General features: G+C 64.2%; 3 protein-coding genes across 3 annotated transcripts in view; 1 reads left to right on the top strand and 2 right to left on the bottom strand.

Annotated features, from left to right (window-relative positions):
* Nucleotides 1–259: 259 nt before the first annotated feature.
* MNEG_2613 (hypothetical protein) lies at nucleotides 260–4,931 on the bottom strand (the record flags this gene model as incomplete). Its single annotated transcript, XM_014048916.1, has 11 exons — nucleotides 260–313; nucleotides 698–1,096; nucleotides 1,560–1,641; nucleotides 1,840–1,914; nucleotides 2,135–2,199; nucleotides 2,552–2,650; nucleotides 2,952–3,027; nucleotides 3,281–3,376; nucleotides 3,490–3,728; nucleotides 4,116–4,514; nucleotides 4,914–4,931. Coding segments are annotated over 11 exons (1,602 nt in total), but the record flags the coding sequence as incomplete, so codon positions are not given.
* Nucleotides 4,932–6,676: 1,745 nt separating this feature from the next.
* Nucleotides 6,677–10,002, bottom strand: MNEG_2612 (WD repeat, SAM and U-box domain-containing protein 1; the record flags this gene model as incomplete). Its single annotated transcript, XM_014048915.1, has 7 exons — nucleotides 6,677–6,819; nucleotides 6,977–7,022; nucleotides 7,403–8,213; nucleotides 8,357–8,538; nucleotides 8,885–8,995; nucleotides 9,460–9,596; nucleotides 9,759–10,002. 7 exons carry the CDS (start codon nucleotides 10,000–10,002, stop codon nucleotides 6,677–6,679), a joined length of 1,674 nt encoding a protein of 557 aa, XP_013904369.1.
* Nucleotides 10,003–12,881: 2,879 nt separating this feature from the next.
* MNEG_2611 (hypothetical protein) overlaps nucleotides 12,882–13,852 on the top strand; it is a gene marked incomplete at both ends in the record, with an annotated part of 2,679 nt that continues 1,708 nt past the window's right edge. The window contains 2 exons of the mRNA XM_014048914.1: nucleotides 12,882–12,994; nucleotides 13,259–13,778. Coding sequence (XP_013904368.1) covers nucleotides 12,882–12,994; nucleotides 13,259–13,778 — 633 coding nt within the window. The remainder of the gene's footprint in view (nucleotides 12,995–13,258; nucleotides 13,779–13,852) is intronic.

The raw sequence follows: 13,852 nt of genomic DNA, 5'->3' as shown, positions 1-13,852 counted from the left end.
GCGTGGTGAAGGGTGCGTGGGGTGCAGGGGCGTGGTGGAGGGGCAAGTCGGGTGGGGGGGTGTGATGCATGAGCGAAGGTCTGGGGTGGAGGGAGGGTTGGGGTGAAAGGGGTGAGGTTGCTGGGAGCGGGGGTGAATGGAGCGGGTTGGAGGGAGCGTGAAGAGGGGGGTGTTCGTGACTCGCCGCCGAAGGTGGATGAAGCAGAGTTGCCGGATCCTGGCTGCGGCTGCCACGCCACCCAGCCCCGCCAGCGCACACCTGCGAGTCCAGGGGCATCCCCAGGGACGTGGCAGCTACCAGGAAGTCACACACCTGGGGTGCAGGGGCAGGGAGATAAGCAGCATGGTGGGGGGTAGCGATGCAGGTGCGTCAGCAGAGAGGGGGGTCGAGGTGGCGTTGATGAAGTGGAGGCGGGATTGTAGGTGTGCATGTGGGGCGCCCAAAAGTGACGTCAGCAGTTTGTGGGGAGCATGCTGTGGGATTGAAACAAGTGACGCCGCGTGGCATTCCGCTCACAGCATACACGATTCATGGCGTGCCCACGACACCTCCCATGTGTCACAAACGCCCGAAACCACGAGCAGCGACTGTTGTGGGTCACAATTCCGCCGCATGATGCCGCACAGGCGCCCAGAGCACACACAGAGCAGCGTACATCCCATCACAACACCAGTCCCACCCGCCGACGCGCCCCACCTCTGCCGGGCGGAACCTCCGCGCCTCCGCCGCAAAGCCAAACGCCTCCCACCACCGCGCCCACTTGGCGAACGCCGCGGACCCGGCCGCCGGCCGGAACCCGAACGCCGCCAGCGCCTGCGCCGCCATCACGCAGCCGCCCGCGTCCAGCGAGCGCAGCTTGCTCATGGACGCGTCGAGGGCGGAGATCACCCACTCCTCAGTCGGCCGGTACCCGCAGCGCGCCAGGCCCCAGAGGCTCGCCGCCAGGGCGCGGCCCTGGAACCGCCAGAGCTCAGACTCCAGGTGCGCCGCGACCCGGTCCAGCCAGTGGGCGGGCGGCGCGTAACGCAGCGTGCCCAGCGCCCACAGCACGTTGCCCAGGGCCTTGGGGCCGAAGGTGGGCAACTTGCCGGCAACCTGAAGCGAGGGTGTTGGTTGCGGGCGGTTGGGGCCGGTGTCAGAGGTGGCCCGACGCGAGCATCAATGAACTCTGTGTGTGTGTGTACGTGTGCGTGTGTGTGCGTGCGTGGGTGCGGACGTGTGTGTGTGTGTGTATGTGTGTGTGTGTGTGTGTGTGTGTGTCTCGGGCGGCTGATTAGCGAACTCAGGTGCATCGAGTGAGCGGAAGGCCACGCGCATGATGCATGTGGGCATTCGACTGCTCGCCGTTACCAATGCATTTGCTGTCTTTTGGCCTTCACTCGATGAGACAATCCAAGGAGTGAGCCCAGAACAACTGCAAAATGCGAATCTCGACCGCTACATGGTGCGCCCGTCTGCAAGCGACATCCGCCACACACGCGTGGACACAAACCCGACCACACACCACCAACACTGCAATGACATCACGCCATGTGAAAAAGGCCAACCCCCCAGGCACCTCCTCCAGAAATTCCCCCAGGAAGTCGTGCTTGGCCAGGCGCTTGAGGGCTGTGAAGGCGGTCAGCGCGGTGGCCAGGTCCCTGGAAGATTGGGGGTCAGTTGATGGCAGCGGTAGTTGATTGTCAAGGTGTGGTCATGTGGTGTACAGGTTGATTTGGGGTGGGGTGAAGAAGGTTGGGGAGGTCGTTGCACGATCGAGGTTTGGGGCAGAGTGAGCGCCCCATGCGCACTGCTGCATCCCTTCCCTGCCAGCCCGAGCCCTGGGGGCCGCCCGCCACCTGTCGTCGAAGAGGGGCAGCTTCTGGTACACCTCAGAGCAGTAGGCCCGCATGAAGGAGGGCTCCGGCTCGAACCTGATTGCATAGGTTGATGATGGCAGGGGCCGCAGATGTGCGGAGGGGGATGGGGGCGTGACAGGGGTTGAAGGGGATGGGGAGGAAGGGAAGGAGTTGGGGTGTGCCAGCAGCGGCCATCGTGCCCAAGTGCGCCGGCTTGGCATGAGCTCGCATTACCCCGAAGGAGCAGGATTGCGTGTTTGGTTTGCACAGGATAGCACAACTTCATCGGGCGCACCTGATCGCGGCCATGGAGCCCATCACACGGGCGAGGGCGCCCGCGTCCAGGGATGCCAGCTTGGGCTGTTACAAGGTACAGGATAGGGCAAGGGAGGATGGAGGCGGACGAGAAGGGAGGTGGTGTTGAGGTGCGGTTCGGAAGAGGGACAATGTGTGTGAGCGAGCAGAGGAGGAGAGATTGTGCGTGTGTGTCATGCGTGCATTGGGGAAAGTGCGTGTTTGTGTGTTGCGTGCAGAGTGAAAGCAGGCACACGATGGGGCGCTGGCCAACAGACAGGTTGAGGGGGGGACCCAAAAGTGGCACGCGATGCACAAGGAAGCGAAGCGTAAACTGCCGCCTCTTGACACACAGCAGCGTGCCTGCTGCTGGCAGCCTCCGAGCGGTACACCAATGCAGCGACCGCAGCCCACGCACCTGCATGCACGCGCACCAAGCCGCCATGAACTCCCGGTCTGGCCTGTGCCCGAGCTCTGCCAGGCAGTCCAGCAGCCGGCTCGCGTCGTACGCGCCGCACTGGCAGGGAGGAGGCAGGTTGATCGCAGCGGTGCGAGTGGGTCAGTGCTGCTGATGAAATCTGTGCTGGTGAGTGACGAGACTGCAGCCCGTGTGCATGGAAGATGTGAGCATGACCGCTTTCTAACATGCCACATCTGTGACCCAGCACCCACTAGCGCTTGGCCCCTCCCCTTGAACACGTGCGCATGCACCTAACCCACGCACAGCAGCATGCCTGAGCGCGTGCACGTGCAAACGCTCGGGCATGCTTCATGCAAGAGCTCGCACCCGCATGCCTTTCGGAAGAGCAGGGACCCACCTGCGCCAGCCGCGGCCTCATGGCGGCCATGTATAGGGACATCCAAGCGGGAAACGCGATGCACTGCTTCACGTCCCTGTCAGGATGGAGGGGCGTCGATGGCTTCTTTCATGGGGGGATCGTCGCAGAGCGCTGGGAGCGCGGCTGCAGCGATAACGCTGTCTTGTGCGGCCTATGAACGAGGATTGACGGGCTGCCCCCTAGGCACGCGTCGCCCCCTGCTGCGCCCCCAGCAGGAAAAGGCATCCCTTCCCCACAGAACAGCGCGAAATGAGGCGCGCGTGTGTTGCGGCGGTGCTCATGCGAGACCGCGACGGCCGGCGCCTCACTTGGGGCGCATCTCCAGGCGGCACAGCGCGCGCAGCGCGACCGCCAGCTGCTCCGCCGTGAGGCCCTCCAGCTTCCCGCGGCTCACTGCCATCCACCTGCGTTTGCACAACACAGGCATGCGCGCATGCGCACGCAGCATCCCAAGTGCAGCATTTGCATCGTGAGGGGGCATCCTGGGTGTCGCGAACGCACTGATGCCCGCCTGCACGGCCTGATGCCGCCTGCAAATGAGCCACAGGCAAAAGAGCCGCCGCCCAGCAGCCGCCGTCCGCCGACCGGAGCGCCGCGTGCGCGGCCGCCCCCGCCCCCCTTTGCGCGCCTGTTGAGCCAGGCGGTGTCCGGCCCGCTCTTGAGCTTTGCAAGGGCTGCTATGATGTAGGCAAACTCGGGGCCTGCCATTGAGGCCATGCGGTCCTCAGAGTGGATCAGCAGCTCTCGCAGCAGCGCCTGCGGCGGGGCGGCGGCGCGGCCGGCGGCGCGGCCGGCGGCGCGACGGCGAAAAGGTGGCAAAGGTGCACCGCGAGCCCCGTGCAAACGCGGCGCTTGCGGCATCGGCGGCATGTGCCGCTCACGGCACGCGTGTGCAGTGCGCGCGCGCATGCGCATTTGATATCCACGCCCACACCCACACCAAACCCTGACCACCCAAAAAGCACCGAAAAGCTCACAGGCAAGCAAGCTCTGCGCATGCAATGCACACTGATGCATGCACCACACACACACACACACACTCACACACACGCATGCACACACACTCACACACGCACGCACGCACACACGCACACACTTGAAGTATCAGCGACTCCGCACGCGCTCATTGAAGCCCGCCCCCACCTTGCTCATCTCCATGCCCTTGAGGGACAGCTTGGCCGGGTCCGCCACCCGCGCCAGCTGGTGAAACATGACCGCCACCTCAGCGGGCCCGAGCAGCTGCCGGTTGGCCGCCCACACCGAGACGAGGGACTCCACTGACGCCGCGTCCCTGATACGCGCCACAAGCGCCGCACGGCGCTCGTTTGAACCCCAGGGAGACGCATATTTGAGGGGCGTCCGGCCGCCGCTGCTGGTCTGGAGGGACCGGTATTGCGCGGCAGCCAGGGACGCGGACGCACCGGCCGCCGAGGCGGGCTGTGCAGAGAGGGAGGCCTCGGTGCGCCGAACGGCCGCGCGGCGGCGGGTCGCGGCGCGGCCGGCGGGGGCGGGCGGGCGCTGGGCACGCGGGCCGGGGAGGGCCTGCAAGGGGGGGAGTTGTGGTAGGTGGGGAGATCCAAGGATGGCATGGTTGCGACATTCGCATCTTGCGGCGTGGCTGGCGCATACGTTCGCAAACATCACTTGCAATTGAACACATCGTGAACTAGCGGCTGTCGGCGCCGCCTAGGGGTGCTGCCCGCATTGTTTACATTGCTCCCTGGCAAAAAAAGTGGCTGTCATGAATGTAGTCCTGCATTGCTGCTGCTTGGTCTAGACCTATGGCTGAGGCCTTGACTGCTGGGGGCGGCAACACAGCTGAGCGAGCGGCGGCAGCGCAGCACTGAGCGCGCGCACCAGGCGGCAAGGTGCCTGCTTTTGGCCTGGCACGCCCGCGGAAGCACTACATGCCAATCGCACGGAATTCTTTCTCCAACTCACCGTCTGCCGGTGCGCCATTGCCCTGCTATCACTGCTCGCAATCATGCTGGTGCCATGCCAACGCCGTCTGCGCGCTGCGAACTACGCAAGCTATCTACGCAAACGCTCCACCATAGTCTTTGAATTGTTCTATGCTCTTCTCGCTGCTTTTAAGTACCGAACCGAGACCTCAGGGAGTGTGCAAGGACACGCTTAGGTAGCACTTGGGCTTTACCAGGTTAATGGAGTGAATCAGTGTCAGTCATTGTCGCGGCCCCAGGGTCAAGACTGGTCTGTAAGCTGCTGACGGCAACGGGCAACGAGCGGTCGGATCTACGGTAGCAGCGGGTTCTTGTGCGTGTAGAGGCCATGAAAACCAGGTAAAGAGGTCATTATGCTGCACCACTTTGCTAATAATAGTATGCCTTACACAGTGCTCCACCCTGTAGACACTGCACATTTTGGTGCCACAGAACTGCCAATGCCATCCCTTTCTAGCACCAGTCACTGCAGCTGTGCGAACGTGCTGCTGCTGTTGGACAGCGCAGAAAGGAGCAAGGGCAAAGGCAACGTGGCGCGGACGAGGCCACTGTTATTATTGGTGGTTTGAACGGCAGAGCGCCAGACGTGGCCGCGCCAAGACTGTGGATGCCATACCAGGCACATCTCTAATACCCGGCATGCCCAGTGGCAAGCAACACTGCCGCTCGTCCCGCAGGTCACGGTACTGGGCAGGCTGATCCAATGCTTGGAGGCGGTTCGGTTGGTCCTTGGCCCACGTGGGACGGCCCAAGGCGTGTGAGCGGTGCTGTTGCCGTGCTCCCACGCTGTTTGTGTGAGGCGCATCTGGGAGCCGGCAGGGAGGTTGAGGCGCTGCGGGCGCTGCAGCGCAAGACGCAGGCCGGGGATAGGGGGCCGCCAGGTTTGGTGACACTAGGGCGCCGTGCCATGGGCAGCAGGCAGTGGAAGAGGGGCAACGGAGGAAAGGGGGACAGGGGGGGGAAGGGGCAGCTGCCACCGCCAAGTGCTTGCACGGCGGCCAGGGTCAAATCAGTGTGTGCTCATGTGCGGCCAACTTAGTAAGGCTGGTCGCGCGGCACCCCAACCAGGGCGCTAACGCGCAAGAGCCGCCCCACCCCCTTCCTCAAAGCCGTGCGGCGTGATGAAGTGCAGAGCGTGCCGCGGAGGCACGCCGTGTTTGAGTGAGTTTTGATGCACCCCCCACGCGCGCATTCTGTGCGCGTGTGCATACACGCGGGCGCGACGTGGGAGTGGGGCGCGGCGGCGCAGGCAGGGTTGGAACTGTGAGCGGCGGAAAGCGCGGGCCTGCGCAGGCGACCGCTGCTGTGTGCTGACAAGTGCTGCAGATCGGGGCGCATGGGCGTTGCGCGCGGGCCCAAGCCGGCGCCATGGCACCAAGCGGTGCTAAGAAATGGGACGGGCCGGCCGTCGCGACGGTGGCAGACTATCAGACGCCCGCGGGTGCGCAGCAAGGAGCGCTCTGAGGCGACGGCGCACCCACACAAACGCGGGCGTGAAGGGGAGCGTGTGGGCAGGCGTCGAAGCCGACGTTGGCCTGGAGCCTGGCGTTGGACGCGTGTTGGCGAACAGTGAAAACCCCCCTTGGCCGTTCTTGCGGCAGCACTCACCCAGCGCGGCCGCCCCTCGCCGTCTTGCCGGCGGAACACACTCGAAAACAATCATTCTTTGCCGCTCCAGTCACGCCGCCACCGACCCGCAAAGCGCATAAGAGGATGGAGCGACCTGCACAGGCCAGGCAGAGATCAGATCACTATGCCAGGGGGGGCGAGCTCGTCCACCATCGACTTGATCAGCTTGTTTGGCAGCAGCACGCCGCGAGCCAGGGGCTGGTGGGTCAGGGGGCTGGTCTCGCTCTGGCTCATCCAGCTGGTGATGGCGGCGCGCTCTGCGGGTTCAACGAGTTTGCAGTTGTGGGAGGAAAGAGGAGATGGGGGGGGGGGGGTCGAGGGCGATACGGGCAGTGAGGACAGCGGCATTACGAAACACGCTTCGAGCCTGCAGTTGTGCCGCGCAGCGCGCTGCCGCAGCGCTCAGGTGCGCACCGTACGTCTGGCCGTCGCTGGCGACGACGGGGTCCCGGAAGACCTCCTGCAAACCAAGGGATTGTGAGATCGTGTGATTGTCTAAGATGGGTGCTTGCGCGGATGCGTGTGTGCGCGTGCATATGTGTGTGTGCATGTGCCTGTGTTGCATGCCGTACATGTGTGTGCGTGCGTTGTGCGTGTGCATGTGCAGGTGCGTGTGTGTGTGCGTGTGTTCGTGTGTTTGTGAGAGCTTGCGTGTGTGTGCAAACGTATCTAAGTGTGTGTGTGTGTGTGTGTGTGTGTGTGCTCTCGTGCGTGCGTCCATAATCCTCGCGCTTCCTCAGGGTGACAGGCGCCTCTCAACCCCGCGCGTTTTTGGTAGCCGTCCGGGGCACAAGATCACAGATTTGCAGCGCGGGGGACCGCGTGACACAGGGTGCGCACCCGCGTGATGGGGCAGCGCAGCAGCTCGGCCATCATATCCAGGCGGCTGGCGGCTTGCTTGATGAGGGTCCGCACGCCTGGCGCGACGGCGTGGGGGGGCGCAAAGCTGCCACTCGCAGTCCGCATGTGCATCTGCTGCACTGCCGCAGTGGCCGCCGCCACTGCCACTGCATTGGCATGCTGAGAAGCCGCCGTGCCGGCAGTGCCTGGGCCGCCGTTGGCAGTTGCGGGCGCGTAAGTGGTGTGGGGCCCCGCGGCGTGTGAGGATGACTGGTGGTGCGACGGCGCGTGGTGATGGGGGTGGTTCTGGTTCTGGTTCTGGTGCTGCTGCTGCCGCTGCTGCTGCTTTTGCTGCTGCTGCTGCTGCTGCTGCTGCTGCTGCTGCTGGTCGCTCATGCCCGACGCAGATGAGTCGTAGCTGACGGCCGCCGCCGCGGGTGCGCCGTTGCCACCGCCCTGTGCACCGTTGTCGCCCGATCCTGGCACGGGGATCCCGAGGGACTCGCTCTGCTTGTCGAGCATGATCGAAAGGTGCGGCGCCAGGCCCGGCGACGACTGCCGCCGCGGCGGCGCCGGCTGCACGCCCGCGCCTGGCGCGTAGGGCGCGCGGGCCGCACCGGGGCCGTGGTGCGCGCCTGGGCCCGCGGGCACCCCGGGCAGCATCCCGGGCACAGGTGCGGGCGCGCCCGCGCCTGCGCCCGCAGGGTGCGGGGCCTGGCCGCCGCCGCTGGCTGAGCTGCTGCCCGAGGGGCGGCGCGCGTTGCCAAAGTTCCAGTTGATGTCGGCGTGCGTTCCCGGGAGCGGTGGGCCGCTGCGGAGCAAATTGTTGCCGGGGCAGTAGACATGAAGGGCAGTGGAGGTGCCAGGGAGCACACAGCTGGCGCAATCGGAGCGTGGTGGCGTTTCATTCGCACATCAGGCGCCAAGCAGCCCCTGCTTCGGGCCCCTGCGCACCCTTGGCCGCCGGGTCCCATGCCGCCGCCGCTCATATTGCCGCCCCCCATGCTGCCGCCGCCCATGTTGCCACTGCCCATGCTGCCGCCGGCCATGGCCCCGCCGCCACCGCCGCCGCCGCTGCCGCCGTAGCCCCCGCGGCCCACGTGCTGCTCCACACTCACGCGCTGGCCGCAGATGGGCTGGCCGTTTTCAGCGCGGAGTGCATGTTGAGCACTAGCCTCATCCAAAAATTGGACCTTGGGTGGGTGGGGGGGGGGTGTTCACCCGGCGGTGATTGAAGGGAGGGACCTTCAGCCATGCACGCAACCTGGATTGCAAAAGCACATGCCGAAGCCATGCAGTGCTGGGACTGTCTAGAAGCAAAGCTGCCAGCCTTGCATGTGTCTTTCATTATGCCGAGAGCGGTTGCAGCTGGCAAGTCCACCTCAAACACCTCAACAAGGAATCCAGACCCTCCCGTCATGCATGACCACCTGGGTTGTGACCAGTGACAGATGCCAGCCCAAGGTGCACGGGGTGGCTCACCGATGCGCTGCGGCGGCTGTAGTCGTCCTCCTCCACCCTGACCTGGTAGACGTCCCCATACTTCGAGAACCGCTCAAAAAGGGTGGGCTCGTCCACCTCGTGTGAAAGGCCCTTCAAAAGGCAACAAGCACAGGCGGGGTGTGCAGCGTGTAGGGTGCAGGTGCGTGAGCCGAGCCGCATCACTCGAAGGAAGCTGTGCTGAGAAGTGGGTTGACAGCGCCGGGCGCCCCACTACAGGCATGCCCCACTCTTGCATACGGCGGTATGACCACCAACAAGGCCCACTGAAGTAATGCCGCCTCTGTGCCCCATCCTGCTCTGCTGGCAAACGCTACAGCAGAGCCGGATTACTTTGGTCCACTCGGGCTTGGCAAACCCTGGCCACCAGCCATCCCGCCTGAGCCCGGCACCGCACAACGCCTCACAGCAATCACGCACCGGCACAGTCCGCGGCCCGTATCCCGTGCCCCCGCAATCCCCAGCAGACCACGCCGCAAAACAACAGCAGAGCGCAGCCAGCATGCAGCCAACACCACTCAGCCAGCGCCCCTCGGATCCCAGGATCGGGCCCCCACCTTGATATTCAGCTGGAACCTGAACCCGAAGGGCCCAAACAGGTGGTCGCGCCACCGCGGCTCCACAGCGTGCGTCAGCCGCACGGGCTTGTTGCAGACGGTCATGGAGAACCGCATGCGCTCCAGCACGCGCGCAGCTGCATGGCGCAAACGCGGGGTCGTCGCGGGCGGGACCACAGGGCGATGGCGCAAGGCGTACGAGCGACCATGCGGGCTGCGAGGTCGTTGCATGGGCTTCCATGCGGACATGCGTCACGCGCCAGCCGCGGCCCAGCGCCGCGAAAAATCGGGCGCCTCACCTTCAGCTTGGTTGAGGTAATTGAGGTAAGCAATGCCCAGGATGCCGCCCGTCGAGTCCGACACGGGCACGACTACCTTGCCCATGGACGGCCCGCAGTGTTTCTGGAGCTCCGAAATCACGACGTCGCGCGGCAGGCTGGTGTCGATCTCGCGGACAAAGAGGTTTTGCAGCCGCATGTAGGGCCGCATGGAGGAATGCATGTCGCCGCCGCCACCGCCCATGCCGCCCGCCATAGCCGCCATGGCGCCCCCTCGCGCTGCGGCACCCTTTTCCGTGGCCGCTGCCGGGTGGATGTGGCGGGGTGTGTGGACACACTTGGGAGCGGCACGGGAGGCGCCGCCCGGGCAGGGGTGGGGGTCGGGCGCGTGACCTGCTTGTAGGTCGCCGAGAAGGGCACGCGTGGGGGTAATCTGCGTCGGCATGGCTTAACAGCTGGATTCATAATATCATGATAAGCTTCTCAGCACGCTCATGTAACCTTGTAAACCCTCACAGCGCGGCCGCAGGACATGCATCAGCCCTTCCGCGCCTCACCGGTTGATCAGCTGTCGAAACGGCCCAAAAAGAAGCACTTGGATTGAGCCTGATGTCTTGGATGGTCGGCGCGTGGCACACAGGGCGCCAAAGATCTGGTCCAGCAACAAGTGGTCTCCGACGTGGGCCCGTCCGCTGGTCGGGTGTGCTATGTTGCAAGAAACTTGTAGTATATTGTCTGAACCGGAGGTCACCAGCAGTGGAGGCTGGGAGGCGAAAGGCCTCTTGTGTGTAGTACTAACTCGGTGGTGAGGCGCTGTCGCTGGGCACACCCGGGAGCGGCCAGGGCAGCATGTGGTGCAGGCAAGGTATTAAGGCAAGATTGTTGTGCTGGCGATTGCAAAAATTGTGCTGAGGTCGTGGCTGAGCCGTTGGGCAGCAGGGGGGTCAAGCCATTGCTGACCGGTTGGGCCCGGCCCAACAAAGGGGCCCTTCGACCCATCTGTGCAGCAGCAGCGGCGGCAGCAGCAGCAGCAGCGGCAGCAGCAGCGGTAGCAGCAGCAGCAGCAGCGGCAGCAGCGGCAGCAGCGGCAGCAGCAGCAGCAGCAGCAGATGCAGCTGCGGCAGCAAACCGCCCCCTGCGCTTGCTCTTCTGCCTCCAGTGGCGCCACCATGCCTGCTGGACGCCACCCAAGCGGTTCCCGCCTGTTGTGCCGCTGATAGCATCCTTCGCACGTCACGTCCACGCCAATATTTTTGTCAGACTCGATCGTAGCTGCTGTGTAATGACATCCAGCTAGAAGCGGTGCACTCTGCACCCTGCTGCCTTCATCTCCCCATATGGTACTGCAAGATCCAACACCAGCGCGGAAAATGACATGTGACATTAAACAAACAAGTGCATGCTAAACTCCAAAGCTCTGCATGTGCTAATGCAGACTCAACGGCAGCACAGTTCTTGGCTGAGATGGGTTGTGGGGCAGGTGGGTGGGTGGGTACTCTTACCCACCCACATGCGTTCCATTCGCACAGGGGGGCGATGGGTGCTGGATTGCAGCATCATCGGTTGAGAACATCATGTGTTCTGCCATGCACGTCTCAATGTATTTGGCAACGTGGCAGTGGCAATGGCGTCTGGGGCTAGACAGACTCAGGTGGGCATCATGTGGGGCAACCCTTGGAGAAATCTGCAATCTGCCGAGTGCTCTGCGTACGACTGTACGTGCCTGGAATGTGGCGATGAGTGTGCCATGCTTGCTCAGGAGAGTGTACGTTGCGGTCGTTTGTTTGAAAATGTCCTATATTAATTATCGGAGCCCATGTTGTCTGCGAGCGAGGCTGCCGCTGATCTTGTCATTAGATTTTGTGTTCAGCACGCGTTTGCAGCTGCGAACCAGCCCTGAAGATGCTGTTCAGAAAATCAACAGCTTGCAATGGCTTTTGTGTGCTGAGCCCCTGTGGTGAGCAGCGGTCCACGGGCGCCGCTTGTCTCTGTTGTGCGTCAAGGCGCACATCTGCATTATGGTACCGGGTCGACTGCAACTGCACACCTGGTGCCCCCGGCCCTCTGCGACTTGTGTGGGGCGTTGCCGTTGCTTGTGGGGAATGTTTGCAGCAAGACAGGGGCGGCCGGCATTTTTTCTTGCGTCAATGCGGGGGCTAAGCGTCTGGGGCAAGGCTGGCCTGTTGGGCGGGGCTGAGCGGCGAATCCTGTAGGCTGGCGCACTTCACCCTCGGGTTTCACCCAGCGAGTGGGCCTCCCACATGCCAGGGCGCAGCACGTTGAGGTTCCCTTGTGGGGCCCACGTCCTGCACGTGTCGCGACTGGCTGCTGCAGCACCTGTTCAGCGGGAGGTCGTCACCCGGGGACTCTGTGGGTGTGGACGCTTGCCGTGCTGCGTGCTGTGGAGTGCCTCCGCAAGTTCCTGCCCTGGCCATCTTCAAGGCGGGAGCAGAGACAGTGGCGCCATCACGGCATCCATATTTTGATGGGTCTAGCGGCTCCAGACGCCGTAACAAATCAGCATCATTGTCAACAACGTCATCGCTCTCTTATCACAAACTTAAAAACGCCTCAATACGCTGGTTGCAGGTCTGCAAGCAACTTGCGGCGTTGGCAGCAGGCGGCCGGCTTTTCATGCAATACAGCAGCTCCGCCGGCCGCGGCGGTCTGCCTTCGCAGGCGGGCCGTGGCTCGTGTGTGCTGGTGGGATCAGCGATGTGCCGTTCTCAGACAGCGGCAGCGAAGGCCCTGGCAGCAGCTGGAGAGGCACGCGGGGTGCAAGCAGCACGGGCGGCCGCAGCGCCGGCAGAGCAGGTGGCCGCGGTGAAGGGCAGGACCAAGGCAGCCGCAGTGGCAGCAGACCGGACGGCGGCCGAAGCGAGGGCCGCAGCAGGACCGCTGACAGCGGCAGCGCGAGGGGTCGCAGCGGCAGAGGCTCCAGGGGCTGAGGTGGTGGCCGCGGCGGCGGGTGGTTGCCAGAGCAAGCCGGCCAGGGTGGCAGCCAGGCCAGCAGCAGCAGCGGTGGCGGCGGCGGCACAGGTCAAAGTGAATCAGTGGGCTATGCCAGCCCTGATGATGGAGGCCGTGGCTCCCGTCGCCACAGTAACAGTACCGGGATGGGCGAGCAGCGCAGAGGCAGCGAACATGGCAGCGTCCGATCAACAAGCCGCAGTGCTGGCCGCGGCGCTGGCTCAGATGATGGCAGTGGTGCAGGCGCAACCGGTGCAGCATTTTTGGGCGCTCACAATATCGGCAAGGTGGGGATGTGGGGCCATCCAGGGTTGGCCCCCGCCGTGGCTGGTGCGGATTCCGAGCTGCAGACAAGCTAATGCAGCAGACAAGCTACTGCTACAGACAACCTAATGCAGGGAGGCGGCTTGACACACACTCGCATCCTGTCCCTCGGATCCCCAACAAACCCTGCGGCCGGCTCTCATATCTGTCCCCGCCTCTCGATTCACCCTGGACACACAGGCCCCTGATGACAAGCTCCTGACTAGCATAATCAACCGCGCCCCCAGCCTGCAGCAGCTGGTTGACCTGGAGCAGCAGCACGGCGGCATTTTCAACGCCATCCACATAGCAACGGCGTTCACGCGATCGGCGCACCTGATCCGCGACCAGGGGCTGCCGTCCAGATGCTTCCATCCTCTCATGCAGCGGCTGTGGGTGCGGCTGCAGCCGCAGCTTGGTTACTGCAAGACGCGTGAGCTCTCCAACATCGTGTGGGCGTGCGGCAAGGCGGCGTTTGCAGAGGCACCGCTGCTTGACGCCTGCCTGGACCAGCTTGCCAGTGCGGCAGCGGAGACCAACGCACAGGGGCTTGCGAACGCACTATATGCAGCATCTGTGCTGTCACCTCACGGATACAGCATTGATAAGCAGCAGGCGCAGCAGCTGGTGGGAGCCTTGGTGCAGCAGCGGCAGGCGGCAACACCCCAGGCCATGTCCAACACGCTGTGGGCGGCAGCCACCATGGGGCTGACGCTGCCAGATCAGCAGGCGCAGCAGCTGGTGGAGGCGTTGGTGCAGCAGCAGCAGGTGGCAACACCCCAGGCCCTGTCCAACACGCTGTGGGCGGCGGCCACCATGGGGCTGACGCTGCGGGATCAGCA

The sequence above is a fragment of the Monoraphidium neglectum genome, assembly GCF_000611645.1.
Source record: "Monoraphidium neglectum strain SAG 48.87 unplaced genomic scaffold scaffold00300, whole genome shotgun sequence".
Taxonomy (NCBI): domain Eukaryota; kingdom Viridiplantae; phylum Chlorophyta; class Chlorophyceae; order Sphaeropleales; family Selenastraceae; genus Monoraphidium; species Monoraphidium neglectum.
This window is presented reverse-complemented; position numbering and strand designations above follow the sequence as displayed.